At 31.4% G+C, this 26,361-nt stretch overlaps 4 protein-coding genes across 23 annotated transcripts; all 4 read left to right on the top strand.

The window, feature by feature from the left end:
- Positions 1-3,748: 3,748 nt before the first annotated feature.
- On the top strand, positions 3,749-4,404 carry LOC108333729 (uncharacterized). The gene has a single exon (XM_017569205.2). It carries the CDS (start codon positions 3,879-3,881, stop codon positions 4,308-4,310), a length of 432 nt encoding a protein of 143 aa, XP_017424694.1. The 5' UTR covers positions 3,749-3,878; the 3' UTR covers positions 4,311-4,404.
- A 3,902-nt stretch (positions 4,405-8,306) lies between these two features.
- On the top strand, positions 8,307-9,188 carry LOC108333666 (uncharacterized). The gene has a single exon (XM_017569141.2). It carries the CDS (start codon positions 8,511-8,513, stop codon positions 8,958-8,960), a length of 450 nt encoding a protein of 149 aa, XP_017424630.2. The 5' UTR covers positions 8,307-8,510; the 3' UTR covers positions 8,961-9,188.
- Positions 9,189-10,382: 1,194 nt separating this feature from the next.
- Positions 10,383-14,486, top strand: LOC108334260 (pentatricopeptide repeat-containing protein At3g14580, mitochondrial). Of its 19 annotated transcripts, XM_052870489.1 has the most exons (6): positions 10,384-12,423; positions 12,560-12,616; positions 12,689-12,753; positions 12,829-12,880; positions 13,719-13,823; positions 14,098-14,486. In XM_052870489.1, the coding sequence occupies exon 1, from the start codon at positions 11,124-11,126 to the stop codon at positions 12,297-12,299; it is 1,176 nt and encodes a 391-aa protein (XP_052726449.1). In that variant the 5' UTR covers positions 10,384-11,123; the 3' UTR covers positions 12,300-12,423; positions 12,560-12,616; positions 12,689-12,753; positions 12,829-12,880; positions 13,719-13,823; positions 14,098-14,486. The 19 variants fall into 19 exon arrangements, with proteins under 19 accessions (XP_052726450.1, XP_052726449.1, XP_052726458.1 ...); XM_052870490.1 differs by having other exon boundaries at positions 10,383-10,787; positions 11,025-12,423; positions 12,829-14,486; XM_052870498.1 differs by having other exon boundaries at positions 10,384-12,456; positions 12,703-12,753; positions 13,665-14,486.
- A 6,598-nt stretch (positions 14,487-21,084) lies between these two features.
- LOC108333350 (tobamovirus multiplication protein 2B) lies at positions 21,085-23,295 on the top strand. Of its 2 annotated transcripts, XR_001832549.2 has the most exons (6): positions 21,085-21,260; positions 21,990-22,055; positions 22,157-22,221; positions 22,457-22,547; positions 22,828-22,925; positions 23,005-23,295. XR_001832549.2 is itself a non-coding variant. In XM_017568764.2 (5 exons), exons 1-5 carry the CDS (start codon positions 21,087-21,089, stop codon positions 22,864-22,866), a joined length of 435 nt encoding a protein of 144 aa, XP_017424253.1. In that variant the 5' UTR covers position 21,086; the 3' UTR covers positions 22,867-23,295. The 2 variants fall into 2 exon arrangements, 1 of the variants encoding a protein (XP_017424253.1); XM_017568764.2 differs by having other exon boundaries at positions 21,086-21,260; positions 22,828-23,295.
- The last annotated feature ends 3,066 nt before the right edge of the window (positions 23,296-26,361 follow it).

Genomic DNA, 26,361 nt, shown 5'->3' on the forward strand with positions numbered 1-26,361 from the left:
ACTTAATAAAATTTGCATCAATGAAATCCCTTCCGTTAATCCGTACAAACGGCGTTAACTATTTTTCTCTCTCTTTTACTTTTTCTGTGCAACACAGGTTTTAGCAGGTTTTTGTCAGATTTTACTTAATATACATTTTAATATAAATTCTTTATAGAACTTTTTTAACCATTCTTTTTTCTAGTCCGCATAATAACCTTTTAGTTTCATTGGTCCAATAAAATAGGGTAGGGTGAGCAGAGAGAAAATTGTAGAATGTGATTAAAGAAAGAAGGTTATTAAACATAAAATCTTAACTCGTATCTTTTTATTTATAGAGTCATCTCCCAATTACTTTTCATTTAATTCAGATTGTATTTTCCATATTTTTTTTTAATATTGTTTCAATGTCTTTTTTTTAATATTAAGTTTCAATTAGAGATAATTTAGGAGAAAATACTTTTGAAATAAAATCTGATGATCTAAAATATAACATTTTTAATGGCCATACTTATTTTAATTATTCGACAAATAATACATAGTATTAATATTCCAATTGAAATTCATATTAAAAACTAAAAAGCTTGAGTTAATTGCAGCAAAATTTCCTAAAATATTCTTAATTACATTTACATTTTTCTTCGTATATAAGTTCAAAAAATTTATAAAAAACCAAAGATATTTTTAATTTAACTCATAATTTCATTTTTTTTTTCTACATTATATCATAACTTAATAAGCTTCATTACGTTGTTCTTTTTTTAAAGCCATGATTCTTATGATTAGCAAAATACAAAAGTGGTTTCTTTTCTAATCTAAAAATAGCTCATAATTGAAAAAACAAATACACAATTATATCTTAAAGTTATAAAAGAATTAAAATATAGAAAATAATAATAACATTATAAGAACATTATTAGTTAAAATTTATTGAAAAGTAAGAATCATAAATAAATTCTACTAAACAAGTTATTATTTAAAATAAACGGACCACATTAATTTTTGTGTACGAAAGGGTCAAACAACATTTTGATACAAAATAATTGCCAAAAATAACAGCATGTTGAACCCTCACATGGAAAGTAAAGAACAGTATGCATGAGAGGTAAGGGGCTACGTGATTGATATGGGAGGAGAGAGTATTTGAGTGATATGGGAGGAGAGAGTATTTGAGTGATATGGGAGGATAGAATATTTAAAGTAGAAGAAAAGTAGAAGAGAAAAAAAAAACTGACAAAAACCTGCATTTGACAGAAAAATAGAAGAGAGAGAAAAATAGTTAACGTCGTTTGTATGGATTTAACGGAAGAGATTTCATTGATGCAAATTTTATTAAGTGAGGACATAATTGACACACTTTTTAAAGGATGGGCTAATTTGACATTTTCGAACGAAACTTGGGACAAAATAGGATATTAAACCTAAAAAAAAGTAAAAGGAAGAATGTCATGAAAGTGGAAAAAGGGTGCAAAGAAGAAATGATGCAGCACTGCAAAGCAAGCATAAAGAAAAACTGATAGTTGTGAAGGCAACACAATATGCAAAGGTAGTGGAGGTAGGCAAATCACTTTGGACAAAAGCTTTGTGCGAGGTTGACAGGCGATAACACTAGCGATAAAGGACAACGACAGGACTAGTGGTGGAACTACCATGAGACAAAAACGATGAATAATCAAAAGTAATGATAATGAGAACGTAAACTTAAAAGCTAAAATAAAATGACTGTAGCGCGAGGATATTAAAAGGTATAACCATTTTAAAGGGGAACAAACTTAAAACGACACTTATTACATGCAAACATCGTACAAAAAGTCTTATGCCTAGGTTCAGGCCAATTTGCCTCAAATTAGGTCAAATTCAGTTACCACAACCTAGGTTAAGGACAACTCGTCTTAATCTAAGTCTAAATTGATTCAACTTGAAATGAGCTTGAGTCGACTCAACTTGACATAGAGGCCCATGCCAACTCGGGTCAATTATTTGGGCCTAGCCTACTCGACTCAACTTGCGCAAAGCCTGCTAGCATCGAAAACAATCTAGCTAACTCGCCTCAACCTTGATTCAACCAACTTGCCTCGATCTCAACCTCATTCAACTCGTTTTGACCTTAGCTCACACTGACTTAGTTAGACATAAATTTAGGTTAACTCGGCTAGTCCCTGGCTTGGGTTGACTCACCTCAATCTTGATGATCCCCTAACCCCTACCAAAGATGGAGGCAAGTGTTTAAGGAAAATAAGCATGTTTAGGATAAAAGTTTATTAACATTTCTTTTTGCCTTGTTTAGTTTTTTCTTAAACAAAATTTAAAACTCGTATATGTGTCTTGTGTTTTGTAGGTTTGTTAGTAGCAGCTCCTATTTTTTAGGTTGTCATCTTCTAAGGGAATGAAGGGCCATGGAAAAGTCTAGCCCAAGGGAGTGTACTCACCACACCTAAGAAGAAAGACTACTTGGAAGTTGAAAAGGGAGAGCATATTGAAAGATATTGATGTGGGGACCACTATGCATACATGAAAGTGAGAGAATGCACTTTTTTGAAGATTTTTCAAGTGATTTAAGAATATTCTCCTTCTCTTTCATCATTAGGGCTTTTACTTTGTGATTTTGCTAGGTAGTCCATCATCTTTGTATTACTACTAAAAGGCCTCTCTCTTGGCCTATTTAAGAGGACATTTTATCCACTTGTAAAGGGTTTTTTAATGAAGAAGTAAAGTTACTATAGTCAATTTTAGTTGTATCGATTTCTCTTTGAGAGTGAGTCTACCCGTTGGTCTTATCTTGAACCTTAGTTCAAGTGGCGGCAACTACAACTCGTTTTGGGTTAGTCCATCCCCCAAGTGACGTGCTACATTCTCCATATCTCTTTCCCTTCAATTTCTTTGACTTAGATCAACTCGATATAATCTTTGTCTTAGGCCAACTCAATTAAATCTTTGGTTAAGGCCAACTCAACTTTGTCTTAAATTCAATTGCCTTAGTTCAACCTTCAACTCGACCAACTTGAACCTATAATAACTTGACTTGAGCTAAACATACCTTGGTCTTAAAGTCCAAAATCCAAATCCAATTAAATAAATCAATTCAAAAATCTAAATTTAAATTTAGGAATAATATGTTTAAATAGACATAAAATAACATAAACTTGGAAAAATATAAATTTAAATTCAAAAATAATATATTTAAGTAGACTTAAAATAACATAAACTTACATAATTGTAAATTGGATTTCTCAAATTAAATGTTTTCGACACCCTTGGTGCTACTCTAATATAATAACTTATAATCACTCTCATATAGACTCATTATAATCAATTCTTGATTGATTTCTGATCTTTTGTTTTTCCTTTCAATTTCAATCATTTATATGCGTGTCCATTCAAACGTTTGCTTTTATGCTTTTAATTTCTTGTGCATGTTACACTTAATTATTGGTTGGACACGTTGTCTAGTTTCTGATGTCCCAGTACTGTTGCAACTTGCAACCCTTAGTGGTGCATAATAGCTACCCAAATACCGTATATTTCTCACCTGGAATGCCTTCATTTGTTGCTGGACAAGTAGACACCGATGGGTCAAACCATTAGTTTTTTTTGCTATCAACACTATATATCTCATTATTATATATATCTCACCACAATTATATCAATCTTAGCTTATCTTTCACTACATAATTTATTATTCATTTGGCCTACATGCACCAACAAGCATACCTACCCCACACCTTGTATTAATTAATTAGTGTACCATGCACCCTTTCTCTATATAAGAGTCCCTTCTTCACCTTTCAAACTCATCTTGCATCTGCAACAACCTTAATTTCTTCTACTTCTCTCACGTTAACCATTTTCATAAACCAAACAAAAAAGGGTTTCTCACAAACTCCTTTTTTTTCACAAACATGTCTTCCTCAGAGTGTGTGTTTGAGTTGGGCGTGGAGTTCTCAGAGGCCAACAATGTTCTTCTCATGTCATTGATGGAAGAAACACAGGAAGAAGAGTATTATCATGGTGATGATAGACTTGTGAGCATGATTCAGTCATTGGAGGCTGAGATCAGTGACACCGAAATAGCTCAAATGGATGATCAGGATTTCTCCACATCAGACAGTGAACCTGATCATTGGGCTGAGATGAACATCATCTCTTCCTTGCCCTTTGATGAGATGAATGCATGGATCCCTTGTGGAGATGAGATGATGGAGCATGCACAAATGGAATTTGAAGCTGCAAGTTATATTGAAGACTTTCAGTTGTGCTATGGAGTTTTCTTGGAGCAACAACACAGAGCCACTAATTATTTGGCACAAGGGCCAAGTGATGTAGTTTTCTGAAATCAATTTAGTATTCCAAAAGAAAATTTGTGAATGTGTTCATTACTACGTGTACATGTTATTAAAAAAATTAATGAGAGCATTTGAATACAAAGTTAAATGCTTTTGAAATTTTAAAATTCATACTTGTTATTTTACAATTTTAGTTTTCTTTTCATCTCATCATCACCACTGCAATATAGCTTGTCATATAAAAAGTTGAGATGCAATTTGTCCTATATGTATTCTAAACAAAAATTTGATTATAAGTACTTTAAAGAAAAAGCATATTCATTCATTAATTGTTCTCGAGTAAGGTGACTTTGGCGATTCGTCAAACAAAATTATTTTTGTATTTACCGATAACTCAAATTAATTTGATAAAGATTTTTTTTTTTCGTTTCCTTATGATAAAGAAAAACTTTTTCATAAGAAATATAATATAAAGTGGTATTTGAGTTTTTTCTATACCTATGTTTGGTGTTTCCTCGAATTACGTTTGAATTTTGGTTTGTATCTTTATTGTTTGTGTTATATGTGAAATGTGGTTGTAATAAAGTGTGGTTTTCACTAGTTTTTCCAAAACAGTGGAATCTATCTAATCTCGCTTGTGTTTTTCATAACAAAGAATTATCCCTAATATTGAATAACTTAATACAAAATATAATTATTTCAATTAGATCATATTAGGTTGTTATTATTCACTTATCCATACCATAATCTATAAATATAAAGTAAGAAAATAAGTGATTTTATATTTACTATATCATTAATATCAAATCTTTACTATTTTTTTTTCTGACTATACAAACAAACAGTAGTATAAAAATAACAGTTGGACTTAACATTCAGACTCTTTATAACCTATAAGATGTTAAACCATTGTCTTCGTTCTCCACAACCAAAACAGAATCAATTTTTCTTTGATTTAGAAGATTATATCTTTCTTAATATATTTTAAAGAATTTTGTTCACATCTCGAACTATTATATCTAAAGTGAGTGAAGTTATAATCAATTTTTACCAATCAATAATTGTAATTAAAAAATTGATAATTACAAGTTGCTACCCTTACACATTTATGTTAAGATCTGAGAATAAAAATACAAGTTTACAACCATTGACAAAAGTATTCTGTCAAAAATAAAAAATAGTCTTGAAAATGCTTTTCTAAGTTATGTGGGACCTCCTTCTTCGTGCCTTCAATTCATGTTTTCAACTTGTTTCTTGATCCTTCTTCATTCATGGTCCAAGGCTAACCTAATCATGCATCCACGAAATTTTAAAAATTACAAAAAAAAACATGTATACCTATATGCAGTGTTTACAACGTATCTTCTTTCATTCATTTAGCACGGACATTGTGGTGGAATGATTTTCATAAGATGTATATTAAAAAACAATCAAATAAATATAACTTTTATTATTCTTTCCTTTGATACTTAATTATTATTCATTTTTCCGCCGTCTAAAAACATGAACAAGATCAACAAAGAAAAACAAAGATAATTCTCTCTCTCCCTTTTTCAGTTTATAACTTTAAATACATTAGTAATTTATTAAAACATTAATATGTATAATAAAATCAATTTGATGCAATAAAAACTTAAAATGTGTACTAAAATTACACAATTAAAAGAAAAAGAGTAAAAGAGAATTATCTTTAAAAAAAACTATCTTTTACATCATGGCATATTTCTCTTCAAAAGTACATACACTAAAGAGATGAGAAGCTTATCTTGGTCATTATTGCAGAAATGCATAATGAGGGGAAAGCACTAAGCACAAATTAATGTGCAAAGCATGGATCCTGTTGCTAGAATATCCATGATCATGTTTCTTGTTACAATGACTTTTGACTAATATATTAAATATATATATATATATTATTGTGGTGGCATATAGAGTCACCCTTTTTTCAATAAAGCATGGTACAAGATACTCTGGCTTCATGCTTGAAAGAGTAGCATTGGTTGTCAACATTCAATTCATTAACATAAAATATAATATATGCTTAATTCCCCAATAAATGATGCACATCACATGGGAGTGGTTCATTCACCATCCATTATTTTAAAGTGATATATTCTAGGCATCTTAATTAAACCCCACAAACATCTAAATGTGAGTTGGGTGGTCACAAACAATGGTTTATCATCAATCTCTTGTTGCTTAATTGGGTCCACTTGCTTTCATGCCTTAACTATTCATTGGAGGCATATCTTTTCAAAATCCTTCTTGCACAAATGTAAAACTTACCCAAAATCTTACACAACCCCACAAACCAGATTTTAGGTGCCTACAATTTTTATATAATGTGGATGATGTGGAGATTTTTTTTCTTCTCCCATCCTATTCTAGAGATTTTACATTTATATCAATTTAAGTGGAATCTATTTTTTCTGCATTGGAACCTTATCTAAATTTAAAGAATTTCATGTGGGGAAAAGATAATCTTCATATATACTAAAGTGTTCTTTCATACCAAAGACACTAGATCTTTAAGCATAGATAGTAAAGAAGATTTTACTTTAAATCTTCATTTAAAAGATAAATAAGGATGTGTATGTTTAAAAGTATTTTTTTTGGCAAAGAATTATCTAGTTTTTAAATTTTTTTCAAAGTTTGCTCATATATAACTACAAGAATAAAAAATAAAAACTATAAACACTCACCAATAATAACAAGAAAAAAAATGAGAGAAAAAATAATATTGGTGATAAAGGATTTTTATATTTATCAATATTCATTTTATATTCTCTTTTTTAATATAAAAATCATGATAGGAGAACAAAATATTTTGATAAAGGATTATAGGAAGAAAAAAATGTTTAAGTTTTTAAGCCTATTTCGTTAATAAAGGATGATGATAAGCTTTATTAAATCAACTTTTAAGAGGTTTATACATTATTTTATTTTAAATACGATAATTGACAGCTTTTATGGAAAAAATAATAAGTTATAAAAACTTATTAAGAAAACAAATTATACTCAAATATTTCATTTTAAAAAAATAATATTCTTTCTACAAAAAAATAAAGTATTTTATAGCAAAAAAAATTAAATATCATTATTTTCGTTTATTTTCTGAAAAAAAATAATTAAGTGAAAACTTTAAAAATTATGAGAAAATACACCTACAACTTAGATTTACAATTTATGACCATAATATTAGTGTTGCATATCTTATCTAGTTATATAAGAAATGTTCATGTAATAATTATTTGATAATTCACTCTAATTATAATCATAAAGTATACATCTCCTCCACCTTCTAAAAAAAAGACTGCTTACCTTTTTATCCTTTTCATTTTCATGACTCTTATCATTTTGGAACCTTGTCAACTATCACTGGTGAAGCTTCCAATTTAGTATTCAATGCTCACTATATTCTTATCTAGCTTTCATGGTAGACAGATAGTTTCCACGAGTAATCAATTTCATGTTACTATGCTTAAAAGTTGAAGGATCGTGTGTCCTTCTAGTCAACTATTGTTTCCATATTTGATCAAGTCCTTGCTCTAGTTAAAGAACTATATATGTACCCTTTTAAAATGTTAATATTTTTTATAAGAGAGATATAGAAGGAATTATTAAAAGGAATAGCATTATTTTATCTATTTTGAAGTTGTTCTTTAATTATGCCATAACACATAGACACCCATCAAGTGATATTGTATATAAACTATTCCCCACTTTATGCAAAACCCATTTACTATATACTATGCAAAAAAACTATTCCCCACTTTATTGCAAGTAGAGGTTTCATTTTCATCCACTAAAAGCTTTGTCTTTTCATGTTTCCTTGTCCCACTCACAAAAAATGAGGTTTTTGGGTCAGATTCTATGGCTTTTTCTTTTCCATGAGATCTTGCTTACTTCAAGCCATCCTTATTGCCAGAGCACACGAGCACATAGACACACATTTTCTTAATTATTGCCACAACTTTTTCTTAATTTCTCTATGCTATATGGATAAGCAACATGCATGATCAAACAATAATATAACATAGTTTTCTTGAGTGCACATGTTCACATGGCTGTCTGGCTCATGGTGGGTGCAATGTCCCCTTCTTCAGTGGCTATATAACCCCCCTTTGGCTCATTCAATTCATTCATCTAAACCTTCTTAATTATCTCTTACTATACATTAATTCTCTCTCTATCTCTCTATTATTGTTTATCTTTTTGTTCTTTTCCTGAGAGACAAGAAACAAAAAAATGGCATCTGAAGTTTGTGAGGGTTTGGCTTTCATCAAGGGGGATGATGGGTTGCAAATCAATGGTGCTCTTCTAATGTCATTGATGGAAGAACCATCACTATGTGATGAGGGTGATGATGAGAGATTGGATAGCTTGATTAGGGCTTTTGAGGCTGAAATTAGAGGAAGCAATAAGATGGAGGAGGATGATGATGATTCAGCATCATCCACAGGTTCTGAAAGGTTTGAAAGGAATGACATGAAAGAGTGTGGAAGTGAATCATGGAAGATGGAAGAGATTGATTGGGGTAATTCATCAAATGAATTTGGTGATTTGATGCCATCATGCCCATTTGAAGATAGGAGTTGGTGTTTTGACCCTTGTGGAGAGGAACACTATGTCTTCCCAAACAACTACATGGGAGATCATAATTACAATTCCTTGTGGCAAGACATGCCATGCAATTGATGTCTTGTAATAATAATTAGTTTCCATGTTGTTAACATGTAAATTCATCCATGTTGTAGCCCTCAAAATGTTTTTATAAAAAAAAAAATAGGATGAGATTTTCAGTATGAGCAGAAGAAAGCTCTTTGGCATGGCAAGCCCTCACTAGATGTTGAATTAACAAGCAAAGGAATCTAAAGTAATTGTTCAATCATTTTCTCTATATATATATATATATCTTTTATCATATATTTTTTCTTCCAATTTTTCTACTCTGGTTCATCTTTCTATTTCTTTAATCGATATAGGTCCAAGTTTGGAAGAAAAGAAAAAAAATAAAGAAAGTATACGATTGTTTAAAAGAAAATTATTAAAATCTATATCGTATAAAAAAATTATATTTTTTTTTAAACTTAATTCATAGTAGTTGAGATTGATCCGCGAATTTTAATTTATTTTGACACTACTAATTTAACTAAAACTTAATTTAAATAATATAATAAATTAAGAAAATGAATATTATGGATGGGCTTAGCAGACGCAAGTAATGTGAGTTGTTGTAATTAAAAAAGCAGGTGAAATGGGTCGTTAGTGAAAGGGTAAAGTAAAGTAACATTTCCCTCTTCCATTACATTTTCTCCATTTCTAACTCACTTTCATCCATCCCTTGTTGAAGTCATGCTTTCATCCCTCCGTTGTTAGTGAAAGAGTAAAGTAAAGTAAATGTGATGTTTAGTTTTATTTGCTATTTTTCTTTTTATTTTTTTAACTAATAAGTTTCCACTAACAGTTTTTGCTTAAAATATAAGTTTCCAAATCTTAAACATCAAATAAAATGAGATTAAGGGAGTTATATATATATATATATATATGCTAAAAAAATGTGTTGTAATATATAATTTTATATAATATTATTTTCATTTCATATTATTTTATTTTGATTTATTATTAAAACACTGCAAAATCATTTGAATAATAAAAAAATTAAATTATTTATATTATTGGCAGTTCTGAAAACTCCAATTATATAAATCTAACAATTAACTACGGTTTTGAATATATTATCTCGCAACTATATTATCAATTGCATATATATTATCAATTAACGAAATATATATTGCATATATATCCATAAAAGAAAAAGCCAAAAAAAAAACTATCATTTTTAATTTTATATATTTATTATTACTTTAAAACATTTATTTTTCATATTTAATAAAAAGTTAGTGTGGGATACTAAATAATAAAAAGGGTAGAAGCATGACTAGTAGAATAAGGTTTGTGAAAAGTAAAACACAACCTAACCCCAAAAGGTAATGGAGTGTAAGTAGTGAAAACGTACGGGTGCAAACAACAGAATAAGAACAGGCTCAAAACACAAAATCAAAACAGAGGATGGGGTTCAACAAATAAGGGTGCTGCAGTAAGTAAAATAATAGAGCTTATAAAACTCAGGGGGTTCTGGGGATGAAAGGAGGGGTGTGTGCGAAGCAAGGGTCAGCCCAACCATTTCTTCAAAAACCACAAAAACCTCGAGGGTTTCTACTTTTTCCTTAACGCGCAGAAAAAATTGCCTCCTGAACCCGCAGCCGCTGCACCTCCGGCGACCGCCCAACGTCGCTGCTTTCACCTCCGGTTCATACTGGATCCGTCGCCGGCGCGAACTAGTGGCGTGCGACTTCTCCTCTCATTCTTCTTCCCTCACGCGAGCTCCTCCGCACTCCCAAGACCAGAGCTCGTCTCCACCGCATCTCCGACGGTCAGACACACCGCGCCATTCGGAGTTGACGCCACCGCCGGAGCTTCACCGGGACGTTTTTCTTGTTCAAGCTTTGCTCTCTATTTTCAGTTACTCTATGATTCCTCTTCGTGATTCTCTGTTTGGTGATAAAACGAGTTGTGTTTAGGAGAATGAAACGAGTTGTTCAATGGAGAAGAGTGGGTCTTTGGAGTTTAGGTCTTTGATAGATTGGTGTTCTGTTTACTTCTTTTAAATCCTTTTAATCTCGTAAAAGGATAACAAATAATGTCTTATCATAGCATTGTTTAATTGGGAAATGATCTTAAATTATCATTGGTTTGTAGGTTTGAGTGATTAGTTCTTATGTTCTTCCGTGATCAATCCAATTTAGCCATATTTATATTAATCAATCCAAGACCAGTCCACATATAGCAAGAACAGAAATGATTTCACCAATTCTTTGTCGTGTTGTCCCTCTGAAACCCACCTTGCTCAGGTTGTTATCCCCATTTTCCACAACCCCTCATAGTGACGCCGCCATCCTGGCGCGTCTGAAACACAGAGACTGGCTCACTCCGAAAGAAGCCACCACTCTCTTAACCTCCCTCACAGACCCTTCCTCCACCCTCTCCTTCTTTAACCTCTACACCTGTCGCAAGGACTTTGACCCCACCGAACCCTTTTGCACCACCCTTGTTGCCAAGCTTGCCCAGGCCCAACACCTCAACCCTCTCCTCACCCTCCACCATGCCCTCACCCTCCCTCGCCCCCAAAGACGTCAATTTTCTGATAACTTCTTTTTCACCCTTATCAAAGCCTATGCACACTCCTTTCAGCGTGTGGACGACGCACTTCGCACCCTCCACGAAATGCCCTGCCCCCCCTCCACACGCACATTCAACTTTGTCCTCAACCTTCTGGTTAACACTCGTCTCTACTGTGCGGCACACAACCTCTTCCTCCATGCACCAAAGCTCGGTGTGACACTTGATGCTTGCTCGTTGAACATCCTCATCAAGGGGCTTTGTGCCCAGGGGGAGTTAAATGCAGCGTATCAGTTGCTGGAGGAGTTTCCTGGGCTGGGATGTGAGGCGAATGCACGGACCTATGCGACACTGATGAAGGGGTTGTCTGAAAGAGGGAGGATGGAGGAGGCTTTTGGGTTGTTGGAGAGGATGGAGGGTGGAAGTGTAGATGCTGATGTGGCGGTTTTCAATATTTTGATTGGGGGGTTGAGGAAGGGAGGGAGGGTGGATGAGGGGTGGAGGGTGTTGGAGGGGATGATGGGGAAGGGTGTGGCCCCTAATGGCGGGTCTTATAATGAGGTTTTGTGTGGGTTGGTTGAGGGTGGGAGGTTTGACGAGGCTAAGAAGGTTGTGGAGAGGATGGGGGTAGAAGGTTTTGTGCCTAGTTTTGAGTCTTATAAGGGTTTGGTTAAGGGATTTTGTGAGAGTGGGGTGGTTGGGGAGGTTGAGTGGGTTGTTAGGGATATGGTGGGGAAGGGGTTTGTGCCCAAGATGGGGATGTGGGGTAAGATTGTGCGGTGTGTTGTTGAAAGGGAAGGGAGTTCTGGGTGTCTGTCTGTTGCTATTGATAGTGTTTTGGAGGATGACAAATGACAACCACCCCCATGAGTCCATGATGTGATGTGATACAATTAGTCCTAGGATGTGTTTGTTTTCAGTCAGCTCACAAACTGAGGTCACATTTGTGTATCGTTCAGCCTAGAATCTATATATTCAGGTGATTACCAGAAATCCAGGTTTCAGTTCTAATGTATGTCTTATTACCTTGCTTCCTTGTTCTTGTTGTTTGCATTTAATTGCTTTAGTATATTCATCCTAATATATATAAATATGTTGAACTTCTTGCATTATAGGCTCACATTGTTTTGGAAATTGTGTACCATGTGAGTATCTGCTTAGCTACAGTTGAGGTAATAATAACAACCTCGAATACTTTAATTTGATTTTATTATTTAGCAACTTACTCTTAGTGGCCAATACAGCTCGTACCCGACAGATTTTGGACTTTGGTGAGGAGATGTATGAATGAAATGACCTTTTCCAAAAGGTATGGTGCATTTAATTGTTTTGGTCACATAATGGGTCAGTTAATGTGTCTGATAAAGGTTTGATTATTCTGCAGTCAAAAGTGATGCTGGTGCAATTGTGGCTGTATGGAGCCCTGTCATAATTTTGTGAGAATGATTGCTTCAACATGTTCCCTTTTTTTCTTTTAACTTCGAATCCTCATTTTATATATACTTATATTGAAGTTTAGGGGGAAAATATTCTACTGATTGAAGTAAAAGGAATAACGATGAAGATGAAAAATCTATGTTAACAGATCCTGATCAAATAATTGCCCGCTTAACTGCTGAAGGTGGTTATTTGGTACTGGATATGATGTTTCCCTTACTCATCTGAGATCTTTTTTCAACCTATCTTTGAGTATATTCATTTTTTTTGAAAAAATGTCAAATTTTTGTATGGATTGTTGTTTTGTTTTGATTTGGTGGTAATTAAAGTGAAAGTATTATTATACTGTTATATTATATTATTATATTATATGTTACGATATTGATTGGGGCAGTTGTTGAAAGTGATGAATATAGCAGGTACTTCTGATGACACAAATAATGTGGTTTGCTCTCTTGGTGTAGCCAGCAAGGTTGTGCCGAGCATTGCACTGTGAATGTGTCTGCGTGAATTACATTTACATCTGCAACTGATTTGTTATTCACTGCCCCTTATTTTTACAATAATTGTGTGATTGTTTTAGTAAATTGAACTTATTCAATTATAATATGTTCCTACACCTTGAAATTTATGATATAGATTTTATATTTTAACGAGATATAAAATATTCTCAGATAACATGAACCCATTTATTAATGTTTATGAAACTAAAAATCCAATTGCAAAGGCAGTGGGAATACAATTCTAAAGAAGAAATTGTCCATGCTGATATTGAAATTACAGGTGCAACGTGTAACCCAACTCGAAATAGTTTATATAGTCCTTGGACATATGCAGGTCTTGTCAGCATTCTTCCTGTCATCTGCTTATAATGGATATGAATGTGAAGTTTCCAAATTCTGAAGTCATAAGGCCCTCTATAGGCATCAGCAATTCCTTAAGGTGATAGCTAGCAAATGAAATATTGTTATTTTAACTAATGTTCTTGCATGGGAAGGATTTGGAATTATTAAAGGGCTTATGAAGTGGAGTTATATAGTGATAGCTACAACAATTGAAAGGATAGTGATATACAAATCAGAGGATTTGCTACTGAGTATGCATTTCGGCAGCTTCTGTTTTTGTTTGCTTCAAAGATGGAGTTTGCTGTTTCAGTCAGCCACTCAAATGTCATATTGTATGGTTAACTTATTATTTTATGAAATTGGGTGACAAGTTGGCGATGAATGATGACACCTGGCTCAGTCAGCAGCAGCGGAGAGGCAGTGCAGGCTACGGTTGCTGACAGATCTCGCAGTTGGTGCAGTCCACCTCCGAACCTCCACCTTATGAAGCACTCCTCTCATGCCCAGGTATCATATCAACACTGCAAATTCATTGAAACTTCAAAAATTTAAAGTAATAAGCAAAACTTTGGTTAATATGTCGAAAATTTGATGTTCAATCAGATGTCCCTTTTGATAGGGGCAAGTTTGATTGCTTGTTGTTTGGTGTCAGGGTTTTGTTTATGAATTTTATGAGAATAGAGTGAAAGTGTACAATTGCTTATAAATGTTAAATTTTGTAATCAGAATTTAATTACAATGATAAATGATCATTTTGATACTTGAGTGTATAATAATCAATGACTAATTTTAGATCACGATAGAGCGGCAATTCTGATCTATTATCTGTGAAAAAAAGTATCCCGACGATGACTTTGTACTTAGGTTTTCTGAGATTATTTTGTTATTAGGCTGTAATGATTAAGGACCAGTGAATTATTTTCCGAGGAGCGATTTGAAACTAAAATAGGGACTAATTTATTTATAAATTGTACAGCATGATGCAATTGCAACAATTTTTTACATATTTAGGATTAAATAAGAGTTTTTGCTTTTTTTAGGAACTAAATATTATCATCAATTACTACTCTGAAGATACCTAAATGGTTATTTACCCTAAAAGTTTTTAATAGTGATGCAATAATGTATTATCTTATGTTAAATTTGTATGCTTTATAGTAACTTCTTTGAAAGTCATCTTAGTATGGTAACTTCTTCGAAAGTCAAATCTTTAAAAAAACTTTCTAGAGTAAGTTTTTTTTCTCGTGTTTTCTCATTCTTTTCTTCCTTTGTAATATGACGACAGTAACCGTGGCAGCCTCGACAATAATAGTGTTTACAATCTCTTATTTAGTATGTATTACGAAATGCAATTACCTGTTTAGTTGAAAATTTGAACTTTCCACTTGTCCTACATGAAAAAGTACTTGTAAATATATTTCTAATACATGTAAAATGAGCATGATTTTAGATTTTGTAATTAGTATTTTTATTTTACATATAAAATTTTAAATTGAAAAATTGATTTTGTTCGAAAAAATAGAAATGTGGAAAGAGTAAAGAGGTAGATCGAGTAGTGATGGGCTTAGTCCATAACTTCTATAGGGTTATTTCTTCACCTCCATAAACAAAATAAAAAGACAAATTTGTCCTCATCTTCTTCCTTCTTCCTTCCCACTGTACCTCCCTAATTTCTTCCACCTCTTGGGACCCATTCTCCCAATTCCACCGGCACCCATATTCCTCCTCACTTCCACCCTATTTTGTTCCTTCACCTCCATCCCATTTTCCACATCTTCTTATTCCACCTTTACCTCCTCCACTAATAACAAACTCTTAGCCAAACAACAGAGCAATAGTTTGAAGGATCCAAGAAAATTGGACTTTACTTGAATTGAGCAGGCATATTTATATTCCCTTTTAGCCTTTAATATTTGATTTTTAATTAGTTTTATATTTCAAAAGAATATTTTAATTAAACTTGTTATAATTGAGTTTATTGAGCAGATAAAAAATATGATAAAAATAATTTTTTAGATGCGGAAATGATTTTTTGGATGTTTTGAAGTGTGTTAGAGCAATTGTAACTAAGTTGAGTTCACGGAAGTGTGAAAAATAATTATTTAAAGTTTCATTGCATTTTTAAAATAAACTAAAGAATATTAATTAATCAAAATCATTAGAAGTGAAGCCAATTTCATGAAGAAAAATATGAAAAAGTGAAAAAATTTAGCTAAGTCAAGAAGAGAGAACAAACAACAAAAAATTGAATCTTGTGGTTTTCTTTAACTTTTTTACAAAAGGTATTTTGATAATTGATAAATGATTATGATGAAAGATAATTTAAGAAAAATTTATCTGTAAATATTTTATTTGATATTTTTAAATAATTATCTTATTTAACTATATCAATAAATATCAAAAAATAATATTTATCAAATCTTTTTGAATTTAGCAAAGATCTTCTCCAATATTTTTATATCTTCACAACAACCAAATATATCTTGCATATATGGATTATTTAAAAGATAATTAGAGAATATTACATTATCATAAAGAAAATTAAATAAAGTCCCGTCTAATTGCTATATAAAGAGACTTAGAAAAATGCATTAGGGAGCTTAGAACTCTTGCGTAGCCTAGTTTGTTAAGACAAAATTGTCTCGAGAATAGACTGTTTAAAGCAATCTAGTTTTGAAGTTTAACAAACAATATTAAATGTAATATTATTGTGTAGGTAAACATGTTTAAAATGCGTATAATACAAAAGTGTTTTATAACATCTAAAGTCAAGAGTTGAAGTAATACTTTTCATATCAAACTGTTTAAATGAATTAGAAAATCATAAATAACGTCTAAAAGAAAGTATCTCTCATTGAAATCTCTTAATAGAATATATGAGAAAAATAAGTTAGCTTCTTACGAAAACAAAAGTCTTTTTCTTATATAACACTAAAGCTAAAATAAGTTTCTCACTCAATATAATGTTATATCAAACAAAGTTGTCAAGAGAAAATATTGTCTGATAAGTGACCGCTAAACGCTTTAGCCATGAGAAAACATCTTATATATATTTGTCTTGTCAAATGATGCATTTATTAATGAAATGACAAATGATAAAATGTCTTGAACACAGTACATTGCTTAACACTTATCAACGTTCAAAACATTTAATGCATATACAAAAAAGTACTTCGATGCTTGTATACTTTGTTTCTTGATATCCATGCAAATCAATAAAGCAGAAAGATATGATAAGAATACGATACCCAAGAAAAAGACGTTGTGAGAGGAGAAGAACATTTTGGAAATGTTTCTTTGAAGTCATTTGCTCTATCACATCGTACAAGCTCAAGTTTCGCTTAAGGCTATGAGAAAAAGCTCTGGACCCTACAAAGTATACTAAAGTCAGACATCACATCTAAAGGCTACCAACTCTTCAAAAGTCAACTTGTCTGTCTAACAATCATATTTCAAGAGAAGCTATATATATAGAAGAAAGTTTGGAGAAAAGATGTTGGTAATGAAAAACGCAAGAAAGATAACATAAGAAGAATAACAATGTGAAAAGAGAGAAAAGCTTAAAGAGTTCTTATATCATCTTACACTAAATATCTTTTGAGAGAAAAATCTTTGAAAAGAGAGAAACACTTTCAAGTGTTACAGATTGTATTGTATTTGAACATATATCCTCTCGCTGAGAGTTAATCGTCTGTACCTTGTAGAAAATCCATCTGTGGATTTGTTGTAAGTTTCGAAGAGAACTCAAATACTTGGTTATTCGGCTCAGGTTGAGTTGAATGTTGATGAGTGCATATTTATGCCTTCATTTGACTTTTAATATTGGATTCTTAATCAGGTTATGTACTTTAATAGAATATTTTAATTAAGATTTGTTATAATTGGGTTTATTTAGCATGAGATACAAAAACATGTTAAAAATAGCTTTTTAGCTGCATAAATGTTCTTTGGATATTTTGAAGTATGTTAGTGCAGTTACAACTAAGTTGAACTCATTAAGATGTGGAAATAAATTAGTTAAAGTGTCATGACACCTTAAAGATAAATCCAAGAATAGTAAATAATCAAGACCACAAAAAGTCAATACAAGCATAACATGAAAAAGTGAAGAAACTTTACTAAGTTAAGGAGAGGGAACATACAAGAAAAAATTGGATCCTGAGGTTTTCTGTATTTTTTCTACTAAAAGGGTTTTGATAATTGATAAATGTTTATGATTAAAGATAATTTGGGAAAAATATATCTTAAGATACTTTATTTGACATTGTTAAATAATTACCTTATTTAACTATATAAATAAATATCGAAAGATATTATTTGCAAAATCTTTTTTAATCTAGCAAATATTTTCTCAAATATTTTTAGATTTCCACAGTAATCAAATATATCTTGAAAATATTCAAATATATCTTGAAAATATTGAATTATTTAGAAGGTAATAGGAGAAGATTACATTATCATAAAGAATATTACAACAACAGAAAAGCTTGTAACAAAGCTCAATCCAATTTATATATAGAAGACTTAGGGAAACACATTAGGGGAGCTTAGGAACCCTTTGGGGGTTCAAATTTCATCCTCTCTCTTATCTCATGTTGTCCACCATTTCTTGTTATATTTTCATGTTATTTCCACATTTCATGGAGTGTTAAGTGTTAAGAAGTGAGCTTTAAGCCTAACTCAACCCCATAAAACCGGTTTGTAAAGTGAGGTTTACACCCACTTATATATTATAAATTAGCCTAATAGATAGACTCTAACCATAGCTCTGGTACCATGTTAAGAAATGGACTTTAAGCCTAACTCAACCCCACAAAATCGACTTGTAAGGTGAGGTTTACACGTACTTATATATTATAAATTGGCATTATCTCTAGTCGATGTGAGACTTCCAACATTAAGTCGGGGTTGATTATGCTGTAATTTCTTAACTAGATTATGAGATTAGATGAATAATTATTTTTTTAATTCTTGTTGTGATTTATTTTTATCTATGTTTTTTGCTTCTTAATCATGTAAAAGTAATGATTTTTACATTATAGCAAGTTAGCATGGTGTGAAATCTACATAAGATATCAATCATATGAGTCCAACAATTTTTAATTTTAATTGAGAATTTACTTTGATTAAAGTTAGAAGCTTATATGTGATTGAATGAGTTTTTTCCAATAATTGAGAATGTACTTTGATTAGTGGTAAAAACTTTAAGAAGAATTAATCAAGAATGTACTTTGGTTAATTAACTTTTTACTTGATATAAAAGGTAAAAGAATAGATATAATTAGGCACAATAATATTTAATTGAGAATATACTTTCGTTAAATTTAACATGACTAATTTACAAAGTTCTTGCTTTTAATTGAGAATGTATTTTGGTTAAAAGTGAGAACACTAACAAATTAATTGAGAATTTACATTCATTAATTTGAAAATCTAAGATAATAATTAATTGAACAATAATCTTTAGATAACTATTGATGAATCCTATTTCGAAAAAACAGTGAAACCAACCTATTTTTTTATCATTGTTTTTTATCTTTTTAAATCTTTTTATAGATTTATTTCTTTCTATCTTTTCTTATTTTGTTCTTCAATCTTTTAATTTCTTTTATTACTTCTATTATTTTATTTTACTAACCCATTTTGTATAGTTTTTATAAGAACTAATTTGTTATAAATTAATTTTGTGTTCGTTAGGAGATAACTTAGGGTTGAATTTATCATTTCTAGTTTGGTGGTTACTATCTTAGCAATGCCGAAGTTGTTATAGTTTAGTGGTATTAATTTGATCGCGTCAAGGATCTCAGCCGAATAGCCAACCTATCTAAAGAGCTCAAAGCTCAACCTGAACGGGTAAGCCCACACTGATGAACTCGACCTCAACAACCAAAACCACACTCAATGGTCTCGGCCTCAACAGTCAAATCCATGCTAGATAAGCTCGACCTCAATGGTCAAAATTGAATAAGATTGACCTCCACAACCAATGCACACCTAATATGCTCAGTCTCAACGACAAAGACCAATCCACTTGCAAACACGGCCTTAGGTCCAATCCACTTGCAAATAGGGTCCTCAAGGCCAATCCACATACCCAATTGTTTATCCATCTACAAACTACACAAGTAGGCTCAAGGTACAATATGACCTCATATTCCAAACCAAACTCTCGAGATTGGGAGGCTTATGTTCCTACCCAACCTAATAGATATATTAAAAAACACAATCCAACAAGACCTTTTAAGCCTCTTCATTGTATAATAGTCCAACATATGTCTATACGGGCCATATTTACATAACTAAATCTCGATATTTTGGTATGTTGGTTATTATTTAGCATTTTGCTACCATTTATTATATTGTTATTATAATCCTCAAGTAAGTATTTTTCTTAATAAAAACATAAGTCTATGACTCATGTTAATCTTATAAATACAACTAGTATTCTTTAGGGAATATTCACTTCATAATCGCTCTGACCTTATTATAAAAGATTCTAACTTGCTTACAAAGTCTTTTGCAGGTGGATCTTTGTTGGGTACAAACAAAGTCCTACATCGGATAAAATATGAAATAGACATGAGTCTATATACACATAAGATATCTCCCTTAGTAAGAGACCTTTTGGAGTGGTACCAAAAACAAATCTGTGAAGACTTACCAATGTGGAGATCTATGGATATGTGTGTATATTGAACCTACACAACATCAATCTTCTCCCTCAAATGCAAGAAGTCCTTTTCCACACAAAAAGGAGCAATCAAACCACTATTATGATCTCGCCACCTATCCAAAAGTACTTGCCCAAGATTCGAGTAAGAACAACAATTAATTTTATACTTATTAATATAAATTATTTTATCCTTTAATAATATTTTTTATTGTAATAATAATTAAAAAATTAGGCTCAACATCATTTTTGGTCTCTATTTTCGTCAACTTTATTCAATGTGATATTCATTTTTCTAATGTCAATATGGTCTCATTTTTTGTAATTTATGTTTAATTTAATCTTTTTTCATAACACCCTCTAACTTGTTAACAACAAATAAACAAAATGTGTCACGTGTTATTTCGTGATTTTTAATTTTTTTTAAAAAAAATTTATTAAACTTTTTAAAATCGTAATCTTTTTATCTTATTTCTTTTATGATATAAAATCTAACATTTTAAACTTATTATTTATATTTATTTTAAAAAAACTAATACTAATTAATTAGAGTTAATGGGCATAATTAACTGTCCCCAAAATCAACCCTTTTAACAGTTTAATCTTTCACCATATTGGAATTAACAGCCATAATTCTGATTCAGACCAGTAAAAAAAAACCATTAGCATGAATCAATAAAGCATTGACAAATGAACCTCGACAATTTAATAAACGGTCAAACTTCGTTCTGGCGAAGAATGGCGGCACCTGAATCGATCGGCGGCGGAGGGACGGCGAAGGCTACGGTAGCTGAGCAGATCTCGCAGGCGGTGCAGTCCACTTCCAACCTCCTCCATCTTATGCAGCACTCTTCTCCTGCCCAGGTACCACATCTACACTATCAATTCATTGAAATTTCAAAAATTAAAAATAATAATAATAAAACTTTGCTTTCAATAATAAAATTTTGATGTTTGATCAGATGACCTTTTGATGGGAGACCAGTTTTGATTGTTTTGTATGTTGTTGTTTGATGTTAGGGTTTAGTTCATGATTGGGCGACAATTCTGATTTATTATCTGTGAAAAATATTGACATAGTGACGACTTGTACTTAGGATTTGCAAGATCATTTTATTTATTAGGCTTTAATGGTTGAGGACCAATGAAATATTTTTAAAGGACCAATTTTGATACTAAATGAGAGACCAACTTATTATTGAATTGTACAGCATGATGCATTGCAATATTTTTACACATTTAGGATTAAATAAGAGTGTTTTTTTTTTCAGAAAATAAATTATTATCAATTTGAGCATTTAGAGACCTGTTGTTTGCCTTGAAAGTTTTTAACACTTTTACGCATTCGTGTGCTATTTTATATGTTAAATTTGTTTATTTTACAGTGAATTCTTTCTTTGAAGGTCGTGCTTACGGTAATGTCTGATTGATTGACGATGAAAGTCTATAAATTGGAAGTGAACAATTAAGTTACTCCAAAATTCAAAGAGTAATTGACAGTAAAAATGTGTACACTGTTAACCAAAATCTTTAGCTTTGCTGAGTGTGTCAAAATTAACCTCTGATTTTTTGCCCTTTTTGTATCGTTTGCAGGCTCAACTGGTTAAGCTTCCTAAGAACCTTTTGGCTATGGTTCCCACCATTAAGAATACAGAGCAGGTATTATATTTATGTGATGCAGGGTTATAGTTGTAGATGAGATGACTCATCAATGTGGAAAAGTGTTTAATGATGGTTGCTTTCGGTTTTTTGTTGCACAGATTTTGGAGCAGTTACCGAAGGTGATATCATCTCTGGATGCACACATGGAAAATGGGCTACAAAAGTCAGAATCTTCTCTTGTCTACTTGAATAAGCTTTACTTTGGAACTAGGGTGCATATGAAGTGTTTTGAGTTGAAACCTTGAGCTAAATTGTATAGTGCTAATTATGCATCTTAAAGATGTTGTGCTGACGCCTAGTGCTGTTCTTTTTTTTAGTGCATCATGATTTGGTGTGAAATTCAGTGCATTGTGTGGGTTTTGTTTTGACTGTGGCTGATGTGGATCATGAATTTGCAGTGTTCCGCATCTGAAGACTGTGGTTCAGGTGCTTTCAAATATGGAAAGTAGCCAGCTTAGTGCACTATCACGAACTCATCCTCTTCAGCAGGTGTAAATATGATAGCGTTGTTACCAATACAGTTGTAAATATTGTTTTATAATTGAAAGTAAAGTTTAATATTTAGAGTGTATGTTTTGATTGGAGAAAGCTAGGAACTAGTATACTTTACGACAAAGTCTTTTTTGTTTGTATAATTCTAAGATGAACCTTGCTCTACATGGGAATAAAAGAAAGGAATAATGAACATAATAAGAAAAATGTAGAAGGTGAGCTTTGTGGATGATTTTGGTACTGTGTGGCTGATCATTTTCACTGTTTTTCTTAACAGGAACTTGAGCCGGGAAACCATTCTCAACGGATCAGTTAAACAAACTTGTATAGTTTTGGAGTGTCACCTGTGATCAATTCATGCAGAGTTTTTGGAAGGTTTGGATCTTAGACCTGCTGTGTTTCCTTGCAATTTTCCTGCACATCAAATAACAAAATGTTCCATCTTCTGATAAAGCGTTCAACCAAGAAACCTGTTGAGTACTAATCACAGTGTCCAAGTTTCTTATTGGGAATGTTGTCCAAAGAACTCAAGGTTAGGCTTTTAATTGCTTGGTGACAATTGGCTATCTGTGTCCTGTAATGTACTTCCGTCCATTTTAATCTTATGTTTTCTTTTCAACTCTGGTGCATTGCCAAATGTTATGTGAAAGTGGTGTATCTTTTACGTAAGTCAATTTTGTTTTAATTGCTACAGAATGCACCATTTTCAAAGAGAGAAATAAAAACAATTCTATGATGGCACTTCTACATACGCCCCTGTGTTTCTATTCTTGTTGTTATCACAAAAATTCAACTATTAGTTATTTTTTCTTTTTATAAATAAGAGATTTGGGTGTATAGAAGAAAGAGGGAATACAAAGTTTGACACCTTGCTGATATAGTTAAGAAAGATAGACAAAGTTTAACTTTCAAATGCAGTTAATCAAGCCAGTAAAAACGATCCAAAAAGGAACAGGGGAAAACAATTTTGAAGAGTACGGGGAGTATTAAAACTGATGAAAATTATTCTTTGGGTGACATTTATATTTTGTCTTTTTTGATTTTGTTAGATGAACTGGATTTTTTCTTGTTGCTATAGTTCCCTTTGTTATTTGTGCATAATCTAATCAGTTTCTCTTCTGATTATTATGGTACTTTGATCCATTGTTGAAGTACAGAATTGCAATATCAGAAATAAAGTGGATCACTTACCTAAACATTGAACCTATTAATACAGTTATCTTGTGTAATAATTATACTAACATAGTATATGTACAAGAACATAGAGAAACCATACAAATTTTACAAAAGACAAGAAACTACTATACATTTAGCTAGCTAAAACATGAAAGATCACTTGACAACATCTTCGGCCTTCGTTAAAGGCATGCGAGCACTTAACTCATCATTTGTTCACACCGAGAGGTGACCATTGCAAAAGAGAAAAAAAATAAAAAAGAAAAGAAGGTAGGATACGCCAGCCTTCAAAAAAAAACTTCATAAAACAATTTAAGCATATCACATGTTTGGTCAACATTTATAAAATATTATAACTCATATGAACATACATATAATTGACTCTAAACTCAATTATTCGAATACATGCTTTGACATAGGACTTTATTGTAGGTGTGCACTCGTAATAGTATTTATGCTCTGTAGAGTCAAACACAGGGGGTTATCACCTTACAACTCACGAGGTTAATTTTTGACACCTAAGAAGACCTAAAGTCCAGGGTAAAGACCTCCTACCATTCTCTCTCTTACCTGATTTATCACTATATAAGTTGAATGACTGGAAATACATCATGATACCTACTCTCTAAACTTTCATATGTCAAAACATACACTTAAGGTCTCACATGCAAGCTAGAACTGCTCACATGCACATAAAAAACAAAGAAAGCACAGACAAAAGAAAAAAGTAGAAATCAATTTACTCTTTTACAGAAACTGATTGGATAAAGTTAAAGATTTTGCCTCAGGGTTACTCAAGAGGTTAAAATTTTTAGAGAGGGTAGTGAACTCTGGATAAAAGAAGTTTAGAAAAATAATGTGATTTTAGATAATAAAACTCGTTTATAGAAATTTTATTCATATTTTAAACTTTTAATATTAAAAGAACTTATTCTCATAATTTAAAACACATCATATCTAAGACACTATTTTCAATGCTCTTACTAATACATTATCATTTATATAATAAATTATATCTAAAATTTAAATTTAAATTCAATAATATAATTTCAATTTTAAAAATATATTTGATTTTTTTATGTAGTATTTTTTTAAAATTGAACCAAAATAATTCGTTTATAAAAAAAATTGCATTTCACTTAAAAATTAAAAACTTTATAAATGACTGGTTAGGTTGAGTTAGAATGTTCGTTTACGACTTTAATAATATGTTATAACTAAAATAAATAAGTACTAAAAGATGGAATTTTAACACCCAATATATTAACATCAAATACATGAACTTATATAAAAAGGATTACCGTATCTCTTAATATAAGAAACCAATTACATGATTTCTCTGATAAAAAAAAAGTGTTATTTATGTACAACAATTTGAACTTAATCATTGATCCTATTGAATAAAGTGTATACCTTTCAACCAATTTGCATAACCTTAGCATGTATTTTGGGAGATTCTTCATCAATCCTTTTTTAACTTTAATGCCACATTCCTTTGTGGATACACCCTATCACCAATTCATTTTACTAATGCCATTATCAGCATAGTTACCAAGTGGGTATTTCTTCCTGCACCCATCACATGCTTCTGGAAATTTTGATCCAGAATACGAGTGGGATATTTTCGGAATTGATATAATGTGTTCCTAATAACAAAATCCGATTGGTGTATTTCAGGAAGAAACATCCTTACAAGTTCACACAGCTGAACTTTTTTTGTCAAATTGTGGAAAATATTGAGACTGCTTTGAAAGTATGCACTTGATGATGACAAACAAGACTTTGGAGCTACCTAATACAATTATTAGTATTATTTGATGATTTATAACTTAGAGTACTGAATATATTATGTCTGATCTTCATTGTCGATCTTATTTATAATTAATTATTTTTTTGACATGAAATTCGTTTCTTAATTTGCATCTCTAATTTCTTTCTTATTTTATTAATTATTATTTTAATTTATTGATTTATTTTATTACTTGTATTGAGATTTATTGGATTGTCCTTCAAATTTGTTTTTTGAATTATGTACTTTTGATAAAATATTTCTATATTTGTATGAGATAAATATATTTGAAATTATTTGTTGCTATTCATATTCATTGTTTAAAATTATTCATGGGGAACAGGACTTGTTTCAGGTAAATAAGAATTATACTTATTTATCACTATGAAGTTCATCAGTCTTGTTTCAGGTAAATAAGAATTATACTTATATATGAAACATTTTTTTTATTATACCAAAATCTCAAGACACTCAACTCATCTTTATTTTGATCTTTTTATGTCTCTTAAATATTTTATTATTAACTTCCTTTTAATTTGTGAGCAGTTTGATTGTTTTTTCCGAAGGGTAAAGTCATTCTCATCTTAAGGTGTAAATTAAGGTTATTGAGTTTTCACCAATTGCAATCATAAGTTTGATACATAGAGGAGAAATGTATATTTTATTAATAAATGTTTTTTTATAAAAGTTAAGATATGTAAATGAAGTTCTTTCCTTCCAATCATCCATTAAAACATTTAAATTAATTCTTTCTTAATATACAATCCTGTCTGAACTATTCTTAGATAAATTTCAAATTTAAATGAACTAAGATATTTTAAGTTCACTTTTTACTTTGGCATATGA

This window comes from Vigna angularis, chromosome 11, assembly GCF_016808095.1.
Source record: "Vigna angularis cultivar LongXiaoDou No.4 chromosome 11, ASM1680809v1, whole genome shotgun sequence".
Taxonomy (NCBI): Eukaryota; Viridiplantae; Streptophyta; class Magnoliopsida; order Fabales; family Fabaceae; genus Vigna; species Vigna angularis.

Bases quoted from the DNA above. Each gene is read 5' to 3' on its own strand.
- LOC108333350 (XM_017568764.2), top strand. From the start codon at position 21,087: ATGAACCTCGACAATTTAATAAACGGTCAAACTTCGTTCTGGCGAAGA. The intron at 21,261-21,989 runs GTACCACATCTA...TATCGTTTGCAG, and splicing joins AGCACTCTTCTCCTGCCCAG to GCTCAACTGGTTAAGCTTCC. The intron at 22,056-22,156 runs GTATTATATTTA...TTTGTTGCACAG, and splicing joins CCATTAAGAATACAGAGCAG to ATTTTGGAGCAGTTACCGAA.
- LOC108333666 (XM_017569141.2), top strand. From the start codon at position 8,511: ATGGCATCTGAAGTTTGTGAGGGTTTGGCTTTCATCAAGGGGGATGAT.
- LOC108333729 (XM_017569205.2), top strand. From the start codon at position 3,879: ATGTCTTCCTCAGAGTGTGTGTTTGAGTTGGGCGTGGAGTTCTCAGAG.
- LOC108334260 (XM_052870490.1), top strand. From the start codon at position 11,124: ATGATTTCACCAATTCTTTGTCGTGTTGTCCCTCTGAAACCCACCTTG.